General features: G+C 44.6%; 1 protein-coding gene across 3 annotated transcripts in view; it reads left to right on the top strand.

Annotated features, from left to right (window-relative positions):
* Window positions 1-21,606, top strand: part of ENOX1 (ecto-NOX disulfide-thiol exchanger 1) — a 2,037,207-nt gene that overhangs the window by 1,879,568 nt on the left and 136,033 nt on the right. For all 3 annotated transcript variants that reach the window (XM_085621817.1, XM_085621818.1, XM_085621816.1), the window contains one exon: window positions 7,795-7,979. In XM_085621817.1, the coding sequence (XP_085477943.1) occupies window positions 7,795-7,979 (185 nt within the window). The remainder of the gene's footprint in view (window positions 1-7,794; window positions 7,980-21,606) is intronic.

The raw sequence follows: 21,606 nt of genomic DNA, 5'->3' as shown, positions 1-21,606 counted from the left end.
TCAACCAATGGATACACATGATTATATAAGGTTATTATGAGTTATTGACATTAAAACACACTCACAAAGTAGGATATGCTTCTAATCACAGAATGTCCCAAATACGATAAAATGTGGAAGCCCAAGCCATTAGTCTCCGAGCCATGGAGTTTCTGTCCTCAGCACTTCTCCCTTTTTCCACAACAGCAATTCAAACATGAATAGCAAAATATCCTAGTTTGCAAATGTTTTCTATATAATTATGGCTCTGCCATATTTGCCTCATAATGCAAGATCTGCTGCATGATCTGACCATTTAAACTAATAAATTGTTTATAGCTCAAACGTATCACAAGTTAATAAAAAATGTGACTTGTTTTGCTGCGGAGTGGATGGCTTATTGCAAAGGTTGACTGATCACCTTTCTCACTGCTGCATTTGTATTTTACACTGGTACTAATCAGGCAAAATCTTTCCAGAGACTGTTAGCATGTGTACACATGTCAAAATAATAAAATATCAGGATATAGACTGTATTTCGCTGCAGCCTTTTTTTAAATGCATAATTTAGTCAACACTGTGGCATAATTTTGTCCTCCTTTGCTGCATATTTTATTCCAGTGGCCTCACAGCAAGCAGCACATGTTAAAAGTGCTTGTGAATGAATCATTGAGACTGTGAAGTTTGTGAACTTAGTTTGGTGTGCGTGCAAATTCTGCATTGCCAATCCCTGGTGAGTTGCAGCTACTACTTCTGAGACAAAGCCAATGGAGCTACCTATGGGTGAGGCAGACTGGCCTCAAGGGCAGGGCCGGTCTTAGAACTGGTGGTGCCCTGTGCATTAATGTTTGGTATTGCCCCCCAATGACTACCTCTGCCATGGATTCCCTCACTACCACCCTTTAACAGTGCCCCTCAAGTCTCCATAACCACACTCTCTCTCAGATGCATTTAATTTGAATTACAGCGCACTCATACCAGTGTAGGGTGTCAGAGCACTTTACATCACACACATTACTCAGAGACAATCAATGTGTGTGTAAATCACTGTATAGAAAATGTTACACAAGACTAAGGACTACAAGGTGTAGGAGTCACATGACAACCATACTACTAGGCCATATAGTTTAATAGTGATTGGTCTGGAGAAACAAACTCAGAATTTTAAAACGTAATACCATGGTTGGGGGTTCTCTTTAATAATCAGAATTGATTTCTGTCCAAAAGAACACTTTTTGCAACATTATGATAATCAAAGACTGGGGGGAAAAACATAACGCTCTAATTTATACCTTGCAGTTTGTATGCAGCTCTTAGATGAAAGTTAATAGCTCACTGTTGTATGTTAGGATTTTAACTTATAAACTGCAAGTAACAAAAGTATCTCTCTGACAAAAGCAGTAGCCCACTGACCTATTTACATTATGTGCACTTTGTGATCTGTGTAGGAAGGTGGAATCTGACTGCATGGTTGCCCGCACTTTTTTCCTGGTGTTTTGCTGGTATTCGACTTAGTCTGGCTGGGATCCTGCTATTCAGGACCCCAGCCTATCTGCTTTCTCCCTTAAATTGATTACAAGTACTATAGGTACACTCCAGATTGGATTCTGGGGTACCCTTATAAGTCCCTAGTATATGGTATACTATGTACAAAGGGCATAGGTACACCAGAGGCCTACCAGGGCCTGCGGCATGTATTGTGCCACCCCTGAGAAGCATTCAAAAATGTCACCACAGGTCTGCTACTGCAGCCTGGGTAAGGTGGGGCATGCACCCCTTACTGAGATATAGGTGCACTATATCTCTCCATATCACTGCACATATAAACCTATCAGTCACCCCTATGGCAGGCCTTACCAATCCTGAAGGCAGGGTGCTGGGTTTTATGTGAGAGGGTGCCCATGCATGAGCAGAGCCCCTCTGCAGCCTTCAGAACCTTTATTCTGGGGTTGTTTGTGATGCAGCCAAACCATACACTCTTAAGTGCATTATAACCAAACGGTAAATGCTAACTTTGGGATGGCTGCACGGAAACATGTTGTATTTGGTGTCAAACACTTTGGAATCCTACCCCCACACCAGTAACTGGTGTGGGTGTATGATCCCACCCTTCTAGAGGGAGAGACATGACAGCACCGGTATACCTGGTAACAGCTAACAGAGCCCTGGCATCACAAAATGGATGCTGCCAGCCACAGACACGAGTGCCCTTCTGCTGCTGGACGAAACTCTGGCAGGGGAGGCCTGGACAATAGGTTTCCTGTCACAGGGAGGTGTCACCACCTCCCAGAAAGACTTTAGTGTATTGGGGCTGGGTGGGTGCACTCCAAGAGTGCTTTGAAGTTCAGCACTGGGGGCTTATTTTGTGTCCCTGTGCATAGTCCAGCTCAAACCGGTTGCAGGGGCTACAAGCCCCTGCTCTGGCGCGAAACTGGACAAAGGAAATGGGTGTAGCCACCGCTCTTTCCTGACCCTCCCATAGGTGGGTCCCTAGAGTTTGTCCCACCCCTTCCTTGGGTATAAGAAAGGAACCCCTGGCTACAGGACTTTAGATTACACCTGGACGAAACTCTGATACTGAATCCTGGCACTTCAACGATCTACATTGAACTAGATGAGTGAAGAATCTCCCTTGGAGTAAAGGAGTTTCTCCCCTGCAAGGCAGGCACCAAAGACACATCTGACCGGTTTGCAGCTCCAAAGCTCCCGCCAGCCTCAGAAGAATTTTGCAACACAGGAGGTGGGTTTCCATGGTCTTAGAGGTCGATCAGTGCCCACAGCAAGTCTGAGGCCCGTATCCCTCATGGCGACCGTGCAAATCGAACCCCTGGACACCACGTCACTTTGCAGTAGCATCAGCTTTCCAACAACTCCTGCAGCTGAGCTTTGGATTACTTATAGCCCTGACCCCGAGCAGCATTTGCACTGAAGATTGCCCGTCTACACTCCACAAGTGTTTCGTGAGCTGGCCCTTTGTGTTTCCTCTCGAGGTCTCTTCGCGATCCCTAGTCCATCGACTGGTGGGTCCCTGTGAAGTCAACTTTACCTGTAATTAGGCTTACCTGATTGTTCTAGACGTGCCCTGTCTCTCCATTGCTTGGGGAGTCCCCAGGAACTTGCTGGTCCGCACCGAAGCATCTTTTCTCTTCCTGCGTGGGTTGCTGTTGCCAAGGCTTGTTGTGTTCAATACGAGCACCAACACCGTAGTACTCGGCATCCTTCGTGGGACAGCTCAAATCCAGCTTCTGGTTGACATCAACGCCTCCTGGTCCTCGTGGCTGCAGAGTCAAGCTTCGTGCCCCTGGTCCCTGGCAAGTGACCCAGACTCTGTCCCCTCTGCTTTCAGGTTCTCCGATCTTTGATCCAGGCTTGGATCACACCGGACACTTTCCTCCTTCCCGGCAGCAGCACTTTGCAGCAGATCGCCATTGAAATCAATGATGATCCCCGACACCATTTGACAACTATGCACCTGGCTTCCCTGGATGAGGTAACGAGTACTCCGATGCTCCCGTGGATGCTGGCCCTAGAACCCCCTACGTCTAAAGGGGTTTGCTCAAAGTCCTCTCCTAAGTGTCCTTAACTTCTAAAATTCCAACCGCAACTTTCCCATAAATAGTACGGGTCTCGCGCCTGTGTTCTCACACTGCACGCGTCCCCCGTGGGTCTCCTGTGTCACTACCTTGGGTGGTTCCTTGGGGTACCAGCGATTCCACGTGCTTTAGGCACTGTGTCTAGTCAAGTTGTGGTTCTTATACCACTTTCTTAATATATGGTTTGGTCCGCCCCTAGGGCCCAGTGTATATTGTGCTGTTTACTGTCATTTTAGAACTGTATTATTGTGTATCTTGGACTCTAATCTCATAAAGAGATTAGTAGTGAGTGTTTAGAAATAAATACATATATTTTATATATACCTTGTGTGGATCTCCTTTCATTTAGTAATTCAAGAGGTTATAATCTGGTAAACCAAACTGCTTTACACTCCTTCAAAACATAGCCTGAAGGCTGCTCTCCATAGCTACCACTAGGATAGCTTTCAATAAAGGTTGTCTTTAAACCTATCATCAATAAAGGTTGTTTGGACTGGTACAAGGTGCCCACTATAACTAGTGGACAGCATATACCAGGCCAACTTCCCACAATCTGTATGGTACTTTGCAGCAGGCACATTAACCCTCTGAGCTACCTTTCCATGAATCAAAATTTCCACTAGACAAAATGATCTCTCTCTAGGAATAACATTAAACACCAGAGTCATCATGACATTTTTATTGTTGCCGAAAATTGTTGGAGGCCAGGAAGGAGGCAGCAAGTGCTTTTAAAACCTTAATATACTTGCAAACATAATGCCTCCACCCAAAGTCAGCACCCGGTGCGGTCACACCGGTTGCACTGCCCTAGAGCTGGCCCTTCTCAAGGGTCATGTGACCTCAGTGACAGAGTCAGTGTTGCTCTAGAGTGTGCTGCTTCATCGGCCTGTCTGCAAGACTGGAGGTGAACTTCAGTATGGATTGTGATGGACAAACCTTGAAGGTTAACCCACACTTGCCACTGCTAGGGTTCACCTGCTGGTGCTAAGACACCAGGGTTTAAAGGTCTTGCTCAGCCTTCTAAGGTCTAGCATGGGATTGTGCTCCCTCAGGAGAGTGGTCTGTTGGACTGGTTATTAAGGCTGAACCTGGTTCCCCAGTTACAAATTCAGTAGCTCTGGCCATAGTGCCACATCCTCTCCCCCGCTGAACACCATACTGACCCACTGAGAAAAACTCACACTGCCTTCAACTACAACCCAATTGCTGCCGGCTATAAGCACCTGGATGAGGCTCAATTTAAATGACGCACTAGACAAGAGCAATATGCGGCCTACATAAAAAAGAAACAACATCCTGGAAAAATTCAAACTCTCATAGGGAATGTAAAATTTAGCAAACCATGTGAAATGTAAGCAGGAACATCATGGTTACCTTAATGCGTTTACACTCACTATTCCGAAATCAGTAAGTGCTTTTTCCTGAAAAGTTAAGGACATAACTACAGGGCCCTGAATGGACCCATTTCAATGTCCATTGCTTATATCCTTACAAAACGTAAGCAGCATGGTAAAAAGACCACATCCCTGAACGCAGAGCCGCAGTACACATTTTGTTTTCCAATCCACACTTTGCAGTACCTCCAGGACTGGTGCACTAGTTGCAAGCCCAGGGTAAACAAAGACAAGAAAACAAAAATAGCGCTTCACTGGCAAACTCTGTAAAAGTGGCGCTAATGTGTTTGGGTGTGAATAAAATCAATCTGGTCAGTTTGCTACCACTCTGTCTTACTTTATTTTGTTATTTTTCCTATTTTTAACCTTTTATTCCAGATTCTGCACTTTGGAATTAAAATACGACATTTCCAGCAAAAATTATTTTCTTTTTTGGATCTATTTCACAGGGGAGCAAATAGAAGGAAGGAAAGGAAGGAGATGAAAGAGTGTGAAAACCCCGTCTTGAAATCTCGGTTTTCTGTAAGAGAAGAACTGCTAGACAGAAAGAGAGGGAAGAAGGAAAGAGGGGGGGGGGCAACTGAAGCGACAAAGCAGAAGTGGACACTGTATTTTTCTTCTCTGGGTAAGAAGGAAAAGACAGAGTCCTGTTACTTCTCTGCCGCTGGTCCTCGAACGCCAGGAACGCCGAGCTTTATTTATATCAAAAGTTAAAAAGTAGGGGAACAGAATCCCTGGAATTGAAGAAGTAGGGGCACGCCGTGCCCTGCCGTTCCCCCCCACTTCGACCACTGGTGTCAGGCTGGTACAACTGAGGTGAACTCTTTGCCTGGATAGTGTTAACTTGTAGAAATTATAAATTAATAAAGGAATAGTAGCACAAAATGTGCTGCATTATGTCGCATTATTTGCGTTTTCTTGCCACAAAATTTAGTAAACTCTGCCGTCGTCCCCGTCACACAATTGTTTGGCTCGGACTTCGGTGCTTTACTAAGACCACTGTAAGCAGCTGCCGTAGAGCGCCACTCTGAGTGGCAACAACAAGGAGCCGGATTGAAACCAATGACCTCAAAAGTGGCCTTTTCGCTACTGTTAAGGGAGCGCCTGAATGTCGAAAATGAATTTTGCTTGGAGTTCTGAAAATACGTACATCCTAAATTCAAAATAGGCTTTAGTCTTTTTTATGTCACTCTTTTCTAATATATTTTCTGGTACCTTGAGCTCATTTTGAAAATGTGCAGGGGCCTTTTCTACAATCCCTTCAAAAACAGCAAGCACTGTAGAATCCCTTTCTGTACTGGCTTCAATTAATTGATTTAGCATTGTTTATTTTAGGGGTACATGTGTTTGACCTATTTCCACCTTTTGTTACATATGTTTGTCCTATTTCCACCTTTGAGGCCATGTTACAGAAATTGTGCTGGTGCAAAAAAAGGAAACTATCTTTTAATATTTTACTGCTTGTGCAGTAGGAAAATAGAGCAAACACATTTTATCCTAGTTCATATCGCAAAACGATTTTGCACCAGGGTGAAGATTGGGGGGCATAGCTCAGATGATTCCGTGTAGTGTAATCATGTGGAATTTCTCCAAAATTATGTACGATTATGTGGAATTATGCCTGAAGAGTAATCCTGTATTTGGCGCTCTTTACGTAGCGCAAAAATTCCCTTTGCATCTAAAATGGACACAAAGCTGCATTTTGGGCCAGGAAGTACTGCTAAATGCAACAGAAAACTTTAAGCAGCACTAGCAGCTGCTGGCGCTGTCTAAATGTGATCTTAGGGTATAATTTCCCCCCAGCTTACTGCCAGCATGTAGCGCTAGTTTCCTGGTGCAATATGCCATCTTGCATCCAAAATGGATGCAGCAATGCAGTTTGCGCTAAGAAAATAGCAGTAAATTCCACAAAACACGAACAACAGGGCAACAGCTACTCGTTGGATGTGCTCTCTAAGGGGCATATTATCAAGAAACGGCGTTAAAATTATCGCCGCTTTAAGCGGCAGAAAACTGCCGCTAAAGCGGCGATAATGGGCTTGATAATATGCCCTTGTGAATTCCCATAGAAGCCCATGTTCTGGTGTGAACCTGGGCTTCTATTGGAATTCTCTGCGGCATATTATCAAGCCCATTATCGCCGCTTTAGCGGCAGTTTTTTGCTGTTAAAGCGGCTATAATTTTAACGCCGTGTTGATAATATGCCCCCAAGTAGGTTTTTTCCCTCCAGATTACTCTTAATTGTGAGAGTGGGCATAATCGTGTTTTATCAGTAATACCACATCAAAAGTAATGCAGAATTACTGAAATTACTCCATTGTAATTAAAATGACTCCCAGACCTAGTGAAAATGAAGCAAATAGGTTTGAAGCCGTGCTAAGCATATGCACACATGTTTTCTTGATAGGACATATTACATGTTTAGCACAATTTTCAATTGATTTTATATTATGAAGAAAATGATTTTGCCTCAACCTCAGTTTATTTGTTTATATTTGCAAAGTGAATATATGTATCAGCAAAATCAAGTTAAATCAGTTTGCTTTTTATGCAAAGGTTTCGTTTGTTGCAAATTTGGTGCAAATTAATTGAAAACTTTTTCTTTAGCACTGTGGACTCGGATGTCCTCTCTGTATTTATGGACATATACTGAGTGCACACTCACAAATTGACCTCAGAGCTGTATTCTCATTGGGTGCAATTGGCCTCAGAGCTGTATCCTCATTGGCTGCAGGCAAGGGGTGATTGCTGATTCGAGCTTCTTTTCAGAGGAGATCGAAATCATTGTTTGATAATAAAAGGGACATGTCCCTGTGTGTTCTTTTCAGCTCTGGCTGCCCAGGCATACGCACTGAAGGAAGAGAACGACAGTCTGCGCTGGCAGCTTGACGCCTACCGGAACGAGGTGGAACTGCTAAAGCAGGAGAAAGGACCACTCAGCCGAACGGAAGACAGCCTCACCAGGAATCAACAGCTACAGGTCTTACAGCAAACGATGCAAAGCATGCAGCAGGTGGGTACCGGAGATTGACGAGCAGCATGCAAGGGAGGTACCACTAGTCACTTAGCATTACTCAAATAAATGCAATGTATTATTGTAATGATTAGGGGTGTGCACAGTATTTATTTTTCTCCCAAAATTGTAAAATTGAGGCTGGAGTTGTCCGTTTTTCAACAACTACAGAAAGAGTTTCCATGCACCCCCAGGACCATTTCCAGGTCCAGGGTGTCCCTTGGTAGGGCATTCTTGAGTTAGAAAATGGTGGGCAAGAAAGCGCCACCTTTTTTGGAAATCTGTTAAGGCCACGGAGGGTCTTATTCAGGGGAATCTTATGGTGGATGTGTTGATAAGACCATGTAGGGAGCAGCAGGTGAGTTGTTGGCCACACGGGGTGCGGGAGAGTTGGGCCAGCTAGCAGTCTTTGCGAGGGGGGCTTAGAGTATTCGATGACGTGGACTGCTGTCAAACAGCATCAGTCCATCTCTGAGCTTCTCATCATGGCAAAGCAGGGTCGGCTTTAGCACTGGTGGCGCCCGGTGCAATAATCATTTTTGGCGCTCCACACCCCATGACCGCCTCCTGGGATTCTCTCACTACCACCAGGCAAAAGTGCACCTCATCTCTCCAATCATAAGTTATTGCTAAACACATTGCCCCGCCCTGAGGTCAGCGCCCCCTCCACAGGTCAGCGCCCAGGGCAACTGCACTAGTCGCACTACCCTAAAGCTGGCCCTGCAGCAAAGAATTCGCTTCCAGCTTAATCTGCCCCCCAGTTTTTTCTTTTTAAAAATCAGTTTCTTTGTAATATGTGTAGCTTCCCATAGTTTCAGAAATATGTGGAATTGTGGACCATCAGCAACTGCAACCTCACGCCCTGCTAGGTATGTTTAAGTTTGGTGAAATTCCAGATAGGGGCTTGCCCATGTGCTGGACGTTGTTATGGCATGTTATTAATATTTTCTCCCACTTCCGCTTTCTGCCTCTGAGCCTAATATAAGTTGCATTGACCTCTAATGATGAAAACATCAGTTGCTTAATCTTATGCCTGGGTTCATTTTCAGAGAATATGAGAGAATATTGTAGTGCGGTCTGTAGTTTAAGTGGCATGAAAAATAAGGGGTGAAGAAGGTCTTAACTTACCATGCCACAGTAGTTATCGATATCCAAACAATGGTATTGTTGTGAGACCCTATTTTAGATGCCAGGTGACCATTGATCGAACATGGTACATTTTATACAGTTCCGGTTTACCAAATAGGCAAAGCAGGCACCGACCTATGGCCCCTCCTTTTAGGGGCCCACAACAATGGATCAAAATAATATTGATTTGATCTTGAAAGAAAATTACAATCAAGCTTTCTTAAATATTGTTTCCAAAAGATAGAAAAAATGAATCAACTCACAGAAACGAAAACTTTACATAAAAGACTCTATAGAGAAAATAATGTATACTATGTACCCATTAACAATTTAAAGTACATGCACCAGAGACATCAGATTCACATGACAGTTAGTGTCTTTAAAGCTCATCTTCTGGCAGTTTGTACAAAAAATCAGGTGCATTAGTTATTAGTGGATAATTTGCAAGGAGGGCCCTCAAATTTCGTCTGCCTAGGGGCGTTCACAGGATTTAATCCGGTACTGATTTTAACCTGGTGTAAAAATGTAATACTACAAGAGATTCTGCAATCCCTGTATAAACGCCTGTCTCTAATTTCTATATGATAGGCGACTTGTGACATGACTGGAAGGCATTAGAACTTGACTGATAAAAGTTATTGCAACTTGAGTTTGGATATCACAATGCTTGCTACCAGAGCCAGCAGCTGAGGTGAAAGGTAGGTCAGGGCATGGAGCACCTCTTTAAAGCAATGGTTACTTTTCATTCTTCTGCTCTATTTTTCTAGTTTACAGTGACTAGCAGAAAGAACATGTTTATTTTTGGCACTCCTTAGATATTTATAGAAAAGTTAGAATCTTTCTCCTTGTTTCTACACATTCTCAGCTACTGCTGCTTTTTTTAAATTTAAACTGACTTGTATTGAACTGTTTCTAATATCGTTTGCCACAAATACCCAACAGGTTTTTGATGTGTTTAATTTTGTAAAAGAGGTTTTATTTTTCTTCTTTATGTTTGTAAGCATGCTCTCTCTTTCATTTGAAAGAGCTAGGCACCATGGTTTCAAGTAGTTGGTGGGAAAGGTGATGGTATGACCATGTATTAAATTGGATAATGACCCCCTGCTGATAAGGATTTTGCAAGTCACCTCGGAGTTCCATAACCTTATAAAGGAACTCGTCCTTCAGAGTAATTCATCTATATGGTTATTGAACCCCTCAGTGACCTGCATTATCCTTATAATGAATGGCCGGGGGTACTTTACCCCTTATATAATAGGTGATTAGTGACAGAACCAGTTGCCTAATATAAAGAATGATTTCGGAACTCAACTGTAGTAACGGAACTTCTCAATGACTTGCAATATCCTTATAATGTACAGCAGGGGGTACTTTATCCCATGTAATATGTATTTATTAGCAGTTTTATAAAAACAAAAACCAAAGCCGGACCTTAGGGGCGATAGGCCACTTTACATAAATTCAAGTTACACAAACATCTGTATAAGCCCCACAAAAGCCAGATGAATATACAACAGCAGGTGAAAACACAGACTTATACTATATATAAGTTAATGGAATAACAGGTAGACAAACACCAAATTACAAAATATTCATATGTACATACCAAAGGCAAATTCACTCACTGTAGACCTTTTCACCTAGTCTCAAGTGACAACAATGATCTTTCATAGGGGAAAGTGTAGTTGAAGCAACATAGCTTTACGCTTTTTCCCCCAAAAGGCTTCATACAAGGATAGTGATCTGAAAGACTGTGGAAGCATGTTCCAGTCTTTGGAATCACTCCCTGAAAATGATGTTCTAAGTTTTGTCATCTTGCAGGATCAGGTTTCAACCTGAAGAGTGGATCAAAGTGACAGAGGCAGTCACATGTACACATTCCCCTGTCTTTGTGAATAAAACAGCACGCATGTCTGAGAGGTTCTCGTCTCAAAAACATTTGAAGATCACAATTTAGGGAAAGGATAGTGTATTATTGAAGAGAAATGCCCCAGTCTTGATTTGAGCTGTAGCTGAGCACTCACAAAGTCAAAACAATCTTGTGTCTTTTACAAAAATCCAGGGATTACCATTGGAAGCTTGGCACAAGCAGCAAGGCCTTTGTCCTGGAAAATTGCATGTGGTAAATAAACTGCATCATCAAAACAGCAATGCTGTTAAGAAATAAGCACAAAATATTCCACACCAATTTATCTAAAAAGAACAAACCTTAATTATTACAATTATAAAAAAAGGAAGTAAATGTAATGTAGGGATGGATGTAGGGCTTGGTAGAATGTGCTCATAAGATGGGCTGCCATGCGTTTCTGTACAGTTGAAACTTAGAGATATTGCACATATCATTTTGTACTGAGATTATGGTATTTTGGGGAATACATTAAATTAGGAACCTAACTGTATTTATGCTACAATGGAGATGTGGCATCTTGAATGGATCTCATGTCCATGAATTGTAATTGCACTTACTACACCCAACGAGTGAACCCAAGAGCAAAGTGGAATATTTGAAAAGGTTGAGACTGTCAGTTGTTGAGCTGCCTAATTGTGCTGCCAAATATTAATGGTGACAAATTAAGAAGAGAAATGAATTTTGACATACTGTAAAACTAAATAAAGTTTATTTTGAATGTTTCTGATGCCCTGAGCCTCCACACCAGCACCCTTTAGGGCCATCCTATAGGCCATAGCACATCTCATCCAGGGTCTAAAGAAATATGATCACACAATGACATAATGCAATTGCCCTTGAGAGCTTAGGTATGACTGGATGGGCCATCACTGGCAAGATTGGAGAGAGGAGCTCAGCCCAGCCTCACTTACAACTGAATAGGTTCTGTACGGTCTCCACACAAAGGACTGCCTACCCCCTGTAGTTAGTCTGGAGCCAGGGCAGGGAATCTGTGCACCTCAAAGGCATGCCTCTAGAAGCTTCTTCCTACTTCAAAGACACACATTTGTGCAAAAGAAGGACGTCAAACACCACCCCTTCGGTATACTTCTAGACCTGTAGATACACTGCCAGGAGGAAGGGCTGCTGTGCTGCTGAATAGACTGATACTCTCCTGGACTCTTACTATGAAGGAGCTGCTGCCTTGCCGTGCTGACCTACTGCCTCTTGTCTGGGTAAGAAGAATTGGACCTGCAACTCCATCTTGAACCCAGGACCCCAGAGTGACTCAAAGGGCTAGTCTGCTGGTTTCCTGATCTGAGCCTCAGGGACATAACAGGCTCCCCAACAGCTCCTGGACCCGTCTTCAGCAAGGTCCTAACCCCACAGAGTGCCTCTCAGGTCCTGGACCCTTGATGTGGCTCTTGAGCTCTTAAATTCAAGCTTTTGAGTTCTTAGCAACCACAAATGCGCCCGTTCCTACTGGAACGGCGCAGCTTGCACCAAAATTCAGTGCGAGCTACCAACAGCCTGTCTCTTCACACAGCAAGCAATGATTGCCCACATGGACCGCCAACAGGATGCTCCAGCTTGCCCGTCCATGACACCCGGCTTGCTCCTCGTGCTATGCCTACCACCGCCAGCGATGCTCTCCTTTTCCTGACATTCTTCTTCAATACGACAGGACTTTTGGCACAAAACTTTAGACAATAAACCTTCAGCTGGACTAATCTGGGACTGTATCCGATCCACTCTCCATTGCGGTCGGCTAGAACTTTTTACTTTGACCCAGTACAGCACGTCCAGACAGCCGCGGTTGGTAATTTATGCTTTTAGGAGCTACATTTTATTCTTTAAAAATTCATAACTCCAGTTCTACTGATTAGAGTTTTATCATTTTGGTCTTGTTTTAATTATTAAATTAAGCTCTATATTTCGAACATGGTGTGGAATACTTTTTGTGTGGTGTTTTCACAGTTTTACAGTGTGGAGTTTTGCATAAATACTTTACACATTGCTTCTAATTTAAGCCTGACTGCTCTGTGCCAAGCTACCAGGGAGTTGACTACAGGTTAATTTGTGGTTTGCTTTTGCCTTACCCTAACTAGTTTGTGGTTGCTGCTTGACCAGGGCTCACACAGTAGCATAATTCATGTACAGGAAAATAGAATACTCTCTGAAGTGCTCCTATGTTGTGTATGTTGTGTCAGGGTGCTTCCTTCGTTCACATGTTACATGGCTTTTCTAGTTATGAAAAAATGTCAAGCATGCAATGGCTGGCTCAGTGACAAGTATTAGCTCATTAAAATTAATGTACCATAAAATAAAACGCTATCAGGGCTAGTTCATGGCCCTTCAGAATTGGTGTGTGAATAGATACCATCTGTTCTAGTCAATAGTGTGCAATCGTAATTTATGTGTGTTGGACATGGCTCTTCTTAGGGGAATTCACCCCAAAACTTTTAGCTTTTTCCGCCTAGTCTTTTCTTACTCTCTCTGCATGACCTTAGGAATCTGGGCACCTACCCACTGAACTGCAGAGGGAAGGTGTGCACTCCCACCTCACCCTCATTGGGCAGAGGGTGCGTAGACGATGGGTTTAGGTGCCGTACCTCAGTGCGCTCTATAAACAGGTACACCACATACCTAGGGCAGGAGCAGAACTGGCTAGGATTGTGCCACCCACCGGATAGCCTGTCAACACTGTTTCGGGTCTTTCATTGCAGACCTGTTTGGCTCCATTGTGCCCTTGCCTAGGCACTTACGCCTCAGTCATCCCTGAGTGGGTAATCCCATACCATGAGGGCACCCCCCAGGGAAGTCCTGAGGGGAGGCAGGGAGGATGGTAGGCTGAAAGCCGGGCTGGTACTTCTGAATGTTTCCTGCCTAGGTAGTGAGTAACCCCCCTCTCGTGAAGCTTCCCCTGCCTTGGAGTTCGGCTATTTCCATGGGGGTGTTGTCTGTCGATTTTCTTGTGTGGCCTCAGGGACCTGAGCGCATCCTCACTGTCAAGGCAGTGTGGAAGTGCATGCGCCTTCCTACACAGGCTAGGAACTGGTGCTGCCTGGTGTTCTGAAACATGGGCCGATCTGATAACGCAGACCAGGAGTGCGCAATTACACATGTGGGTGTGCGCACTAGCCCTCATGCTGTTTAAAACACGTGTCCCGCCTGCCGTTGCAGGCTTGAGGATATGCCCTGGCACCTATGGCATTTTGGTTAGGTACCTGGTCTGCCATTGTGGGCCGGTAAGGGCATACCTGCACCCTCGGTGGCTCATAACAGGGTCATGCCGGCCGTTGCAGGCCTCTGTCTGCGTGCTTGCTCTCAAGGTGCTAGTGGCAAGGTGCCCGGTCTGCCGTCGAAGGCCTGGTGTACAAAATTGCACCTGTAAAGGGTCAACCCATGTCTGGGCTGGGCAGGGTGGTGTGTGCGCACTCACACCTCTGGTGCAAGCACATAGCTAAGCCTATGAGCCCAGCTTGTCATCGCGGACCGGTGTTTGTGCACTGGCAGCTATCGTGATTAAACTCATGAGCCGCCTGCGAGTGCAAGCTGCTGTATGTGCGCACCTGCACCTGTGCTGCCTGTGATTGCATGTGCCGCCTACCAGCGCAGGCTGGTAAATATGCACTGACACACATACTAGTTGAGCCCGTGTCCTAGCTGCTGTTGCAGCCTTGGGTGGGTGCACTTGCACAGCTGGTGCTCGGGACTATATGTCCAACCTGCCATTGCAGGTTAGATGCGCACTAGTGCACGTGCGCCCAGGTAGTGAGGAATACCAGTGTGTTTTCACTACCTATGAGGCTAGTTCTTCCCAAAGGTTAACATAGGGAAGTGGTTGAAATTACTTCAGGCTGCAATAGTGGATTGCAGTGGAGCAGCCTCATGATGTTTCCCATCAATGGATTTTCCATTTTCCATGCCAAACCCTTTCCAATGGTTAAGGGGGTTTTGGCATGACTTACTTAGAAATGACACTTATAGAATATGGACATTTCTATGCTCTGAGCGTCTTGTGTGCCATGGTGCTTTGCTCCAGTGGACACCAGGGGTCGGGGGAGCACATCTGTGCATTCCCCAGCACCCGTCATAAACCATGGACATCTCACTAGAAGAGACAAGACCTCTGCCATCTCATGGTCGGATGGGACAGATTGGAGAGAGAGGTTTTGACACTTAGCCTTTTGGGGCCAGATCATGTCTGCACTAAAGATTGAGATCTGCATTCCATGGCCCCAATTGCAGACAGACCTACAATTTAGGGAAGACATCTTTGGTTCAGAGGGAACCCCCTTAAACCATCCCTAGCTTTGAAGACACACAACAGTATAACGACTGGTGCCATCCTTCAGCAAAGGGTGAGATATGCTTGCAGGGACACATGAACAGAGAACCAGACTGCTTAGTGCACATTGCCAGAGGACTCTGTTGTGCACATGGAGGAAACTGCCAATGAAGGGGATCGTGCGCCCTTTCTGAATAGTGGCTGGCCTGGGCCGAAGACTGGCTGAAGTGTGGTGCCCTGAAGTGTGCTTTCCAAGAGCCTGTCTGCAGGCGTCCTGTTCTCCTGGAGATCTCAGAGACATCAAAGACCTCCTGCGAGGGACCTACACCATCTACCTGTGACATCTGGGGAACGGGGCACTCTCAAGTGCCCACATCGGCTGCTGAATCCCAACTGATAGCAGTGGGTGAGCGTGGAACTAAGACTTGTGTCTGGAGACTAGATTGTCTAGTGCAGAGTCCAGGAAATCTTGCCCGCTTCTAAAGCGTGTGGTTCCTGTACTGCAAGGACCCTGACACTCATGAGAAACTAGTTGGTGGTAAGCGGATTCTCCTATTGTGGGAACCTGTGTGGTCCGTTTCATCAGTCGTGCCACATCTCTCTCATGCGATATGCCAACTGCCCGCTCAATGTGTGCAGTGTCCGATTCACAGAGTGTGACCCTCAGAGGTGGGGGTGTACCCATAGTAGTGCCTCATTCTACTTCATGTGACTCTGCTGAACTTGTACATGTGTGTGACCGGACAGGTCTGGTCCTGTATCATCGTGCAACGGACATTTTGCCTCCTTTCCACGGAAGTATGGAATTTGCAACTCTTTATTTTGGGAATTGCCTGGTGCAGCCCATCTCAATGTGCACTGGTCATTGTGTCTCAATTCCAGGAAGGTAAGGAATTTGCAACTCCCCGTGTTTGAGACCTGAAGTGTCTGGTGCGACTCATACCAACACGCATCAGACGCTGTGCCTGGACTGCCTGGGCATGACCCTCATCGTCTGGTACCGCTCGGGTGCCTTCTCCTATCGACAGTCTCCCCTGTATTTCTCCCCATTCATCGCTTGATCCCTTTTTTACCCTAATCATTGTGGACCAACTGTCCTCTCCACACCTGGCCCCTCCCGAAGACATCTTGGCACAAGGTATTTGCGAGACAGAGATTGACTGGGTTAAAGGAATGCTTGCAAAACAGTTTGGAGGCGGGCAAGAGACTGCTGGACTCCATTGTGCTTTGAAACCTGTGGGTGAACTTCCCGAGTGGCCATTAACGTTCCCTTGTTTACGTCTACCTCTTAATTAAAACTTGCTACATATCTCCACCTGCTTCCTGAGTACCCAGACTAAGTGTAACTTCAGCCGTGTGTGGCCTAATATGCGGGAGGCAGGGCTAATTATCTTCCATTTGGGGGTATAAGACAATCGGGGTGAACCAGAGGGTGAAGGGAGACTGGGCAACGAAGTCTGTGGGGTGTGATCCATTGACGTGCTGGGTACCAGTAGCACCGCATTAGGGTGCTGAGTGCTTTTGTGTGTAAGAGCGTTTCGACTTGGCTGGTATCTGTCGCATCATGTAGCAGTGCAGCATGAGTTTCAGGGAGTGGGATTGATAGTCAGTGGACCGCCTGTGATTCACGACACTGACCGGCGGTGCCGCTTTATACGTTGATTTCATGCCAAAAGCACAATACATTTGACATTGGGTTTACCAACGTGGCTACGAACCCGCAGTGTTGCTAAAACGTGTTCTTGTTTCATGTATGTTAACCACAAAAAGCTGCTCGTAAAATAGTGACCACTGTGAGGTTTGGGTTATGGTGTGAGTGGAGACATCTCACAAAATGTAACGGACTGGTCTCACACACCACCTGGTGTCATGCTAAATATATAGAGAGGGGCTCCGTTCTTACCAACTGGTGGCAAGAGAATACCACTGTGTGGGCGTGATCAGTGTCACTCTCCACAATTGGATGGCTTCTAAATTCAAGCCCTAAGTACCAAAGCTACTTGCCCCAATGGGGAGGAATGGGAGCAGTTGCCTAGGAACCATGCGGGAAACTTCCCTTGAGGCAGGTTTGACAACAGGGGTTTCCCCACCCCTCCTGCCATGGGGCAAGTAGCTTTGGTACTTAGGGCTTGAATTTAGAAGCCATCCAATTGTGGAGAGTCCTGATGAATGCCCTGGACCCACCTGGGCCAACACGGCAGAAACATGTTGACCTCTCACATAACGGTTAGGGGACATTAACTCCCCCGCATACTGTCATCTGATTTTAATATCATATAGTTACCTTTCACATTAAAAACACAAGGATAACTGTAATGATTTTTAACCACACTCACATGGGTCCCCACTTAGTTTAGAAGTGTATTCCTGTCGTCAGGTGTATGCCCACCCTCTATCAAACCAAGGTTTTAGAGGGCGAGGACTGGTCAATGATGAAGCATGACACCAGGTGGTGTGTGAGACCAGTCCGTTACATTTTGTGAGATATCTCCACTCACAATATAACCCAAACCTCACAGTGGTCGCTACTTTAGGAGCAGCTTTTTGTGGTTAACATTTATTGTTGGAGGCTGCTAGCTCCTAGAACCCCGCGTCTCTTGTTCCCTTCTCCACACAGTGTGGAGCTCACATGTTTTTGGATCTTGTTTCATGTATGTACATATCTTTAATATTGTTGTGACCTGCGATGTCCCCTATAACTGTATGGGACAGTATTATCAGGATAGTTAGTGTGGGCCTGAGGTGGATAGCGTGCTGCACCGTATAAGGATGCTCTTTCTTTATTAGGGTTGAGGGCAGATATGGAATTGCCCACAGTGTGCCTACAATTGGTTTCTGATGGATACATCTGCCAGTGGATTCCTCACCTTGTGAATATCCCCAGCGCCAGCATCATTCGGAAACTTTTGTAGCAGTCCACGCCGATGAGGTCGAAGACGACGTCACAGAGACACGGCTCCGCTCGCGACTCCGCTGACGTCACCGGCTCCATAAGAAGACCTCGTCGGCGTGATGACGTCAGTTCCCTTTTTTCCGCGCCGTCGACGGGATGGTAGATTCTGCCTGGCTGGGGATGCCCCTTCAGCCAAATAGAAAGTGCTGGTTCCAACAATGTGCCAGAAAAAAATGGCCTTATTTGCCAGTTACCAGCAGAACCCAATTGACATGCTTGAATAAAATACCAATAGAATTGCTGCTGTTATGTGCTGGTGTGGGAACTTCATGCGCCCTATGCTGCTGGTGTGCTGCCATTGCATGCCCCACATACTGGGCCCAAACCACAGACATCGCCCACCACAGAATAGGATGGCCCACAAGTCATGCATGCACTTCCCAAAACCTCTGAATGCAAGAAAATTAATAAGGATGTAGATTGTTGGTAAGTAACAAACTGATTGCTTAATCTCCATTGAAGTAATGTGGCTGTTACTAATGCGAATAATTATGGTGAAGCCCCCTCCCCAACCCCCCAATTAATAGATCATTCTTCCAGCTAGGCACAATTGTATAAAGAGGTTGCCCCAGTAGTCTTCTGTGAGAACCCTTTCCTCTCCTGCTGGCTTCTGAAATGCCTACGTTAATTCGTATGGTTTGTGGAAACCACACACTCATCATTCATTAAATTATAAAGTTTGAGTAAAAGGGTGACCCCAGAACCTTTGCATTAAGAAGTGTAGTGCAGGTGTGCGTGGATTTTCTTGTAACCGGTGTCCTGGTTTGCTTTGATATCACATGTTCACCTAAAGTTACACCAAACGAGTAGTGAGGGTAGGCATCCGTGCTGTAGACAAGTAATTTATGAACTGGTGTCAAACTAATCGCTGTATGTTGCAGATATACCTTCTGCGTTAGAAAACTGGCTGTCGTTTTCTAATTGAAGTGGTTTCAGGTCATCTATTCCACACTTAAGCACTGAGTCCATGAAAGTAGTGAATATGTTTCATCTGCAACTACAAATCACTGAGGAGATGAAAGAACAACAGGAAGAAATAAGACGCCGCGCTGATTTTCATAGTTATTTATAGATTGAAACAACAGCCGGGAGGCGCTTACAGTAAACATTTATTCTGGAGTTCGCCGGAACAGACAGGGCTGTATCTTATTCTACCAGAAGTCTGCAGAATTTTAAGTACTTTTTATCTGTGCTTTGTAAGACGTGACTGCACTCTGCAAAACAAAACATGAGCGTGAAAAATAGCTCTGTGGCCTTCAACTATCAACACGAAGGCAGCAGACACTTGTTTTATTGTATTGTTAGTAGGTAGGCGGCGCCCCTGCTGGCCTGGCACACATGAATTAAACTCATGGATGCCACTACTTTCAAAAGAAGGGCCACCTGGCAACAGGGTTTCATCACCAGAGAGAATCCGCTTATTTCGCCTTGAGTAATGTGAACGACTGCCATTGCGTTATCATTTGCATGGTTCTTTTATTTTACCATGTAATATACAATATGTACGCTTCTATACGCTGGATTCTACACGCTGGATTCTACAAAGTGATGATGCGTTTCGGAACATCATATTCATAGGTGGCAGCAGCTGGAACTATTTTTATTATTATTATTGTTGTTGTTAATAATATTATTAGTGTTATTGTTATTTCTGAATATTATTATTATTATTATTATTATTATTATTATTAAAACACCCGCGTCTGGAGGCTCAGTGGATTATTTCATCCACTGCATGGGTCTGTTCCCTATCAAACGCCAAGACATTTACTGGTGGAGCCTTTGCATGTTTACTGAAGGCTGGGGGTGGGTTTTAAACTCATCAACAAGGTCATTATGTTTTTAAACACACTTTAGCTGCTTCATTAAAAAAAAAAAAAAAAAGTATGTATATGTATATATAAACATATATATGTATATGTGTATTATCTACTGGCGGTTGCCAGTAGATAGTTATAGTTAGGACCGTGTTTCCATAGGAAATCTGAAAATTCTATTTTGAATAACTTTGGCGCCGGTTGACGAATCCTCGCGAAATTTTCAAAACTAATGGGGCGCTCCGCTCAGCTCCTACCCTGAAAGTCTCGGGGCGATTCGTCAAGTGGGGGCCGAGAAAAAAGGGGGGTCCCAAAACGCGTTTTCCCCATGCATTTTCCCATAGGACCTTTAGTCGAAGGTACAGCCCGAACGGCTGAACAGAATTACTTGAAATTTGGCAGAGAGGTAGTCCTCAGGTCAGGGAAGTGCCTTTTGCAGGTCTGGTGTCAATCTGTTCAGTAGTTCCTGAGAAAATAGCATTTAAAAGCATATCAATATCTATAAGCGCGTACCGTGCGCGCACCGTGCGAGCACCGTGCGAGCACCCTAACGTGCGCAAGCATAATTCTGATTGGTGGTTACATGTTAGTCAACGTTCGAATCGGTCGAAATCAGGAAGTGTCGGCCGCCATTTTGTTTGTTTTCAGTGCGAGAGTGAAAAAGGAAGGTGGCGAACATGAAAAGGGGGGCAGGGTAGAGAGTTCCTGACCCCCTAGTCTTTGTCAGGGGGTCCCTGAAGGACCCCAAAGGCAGCAAAAAAAAATTAGATTTTTTTTTTTTTAAATCGCGGGGGTGCGCGCACCGTGCGCGCACGGTGTAAAACCAAAAAAAAAAAAAGAAAATTTAATACGTAGTTTATTGTAAAATAAATATATAAAAAAATAATAATAAATACATAACTTAGCATTTAAAAAACTGTACAAATTCACTGAAAAAACCATAGGTTTCATACACGTTATAGTTAGGAATCAGCATTTAAAAAACCTTGCAAATTCACTTCAAAAACCATAGGTTTCACACATGTTATAGTTAGGTGGATATTTCACTCGTAAAAAACCAATGAAATTCCCCCGTTATAGTTAGTTCAGATAACTATAACTCGCACGACCGCCACTCTATCACAAGGATGATGTCATCAGTGATGTCATGAGTGATGTCACTGACCATGTCATGAGTGATGTAATATGTGACGTCATCAGCAGGGCGCGCGAGTTATAGTTATCTGAACTAACTATAACGGGGGAATTTCATTGGTTTTTTACGAGTGAAATATCCACCTAACTATAACATGTGTGAAACCTATGGTTTTTTAAGTGAATATATATATATATGTATTTATTTCACACCACTGTATCTTTTTAACAATTTTAACTACTTTTTGTTGCATTTAAGATGAAATGTATTTTTTTGCCTGTTTTATTTTAAATTGTCATGATTTTAAGTAATCGAACAATAAACTACTATATATTCTGCGTGACACTGCATGAATCTGTGTTTGATGCCATGGTCACAGGTTCTAATCCTGGCGGTTAAACTCAGCCTTTCATCC

This window comes from Triturus cristatus, chromosome 8 (genome assembly GCF_964204655.1).
Source record: "Triturus cristatus chromosome 8, aTriCri1.1, whole genome shotgun sequence".
NCBI lineage: Eukaryota > Metazoa > Chordata > Amphibia > Caudata > Salamandridae > Triturus > Triturus cristatus.
Note: the sequence above shows the minus strand (reverse complement) of the source record. Positions and strands in the feature narration are given on the sequence as shown.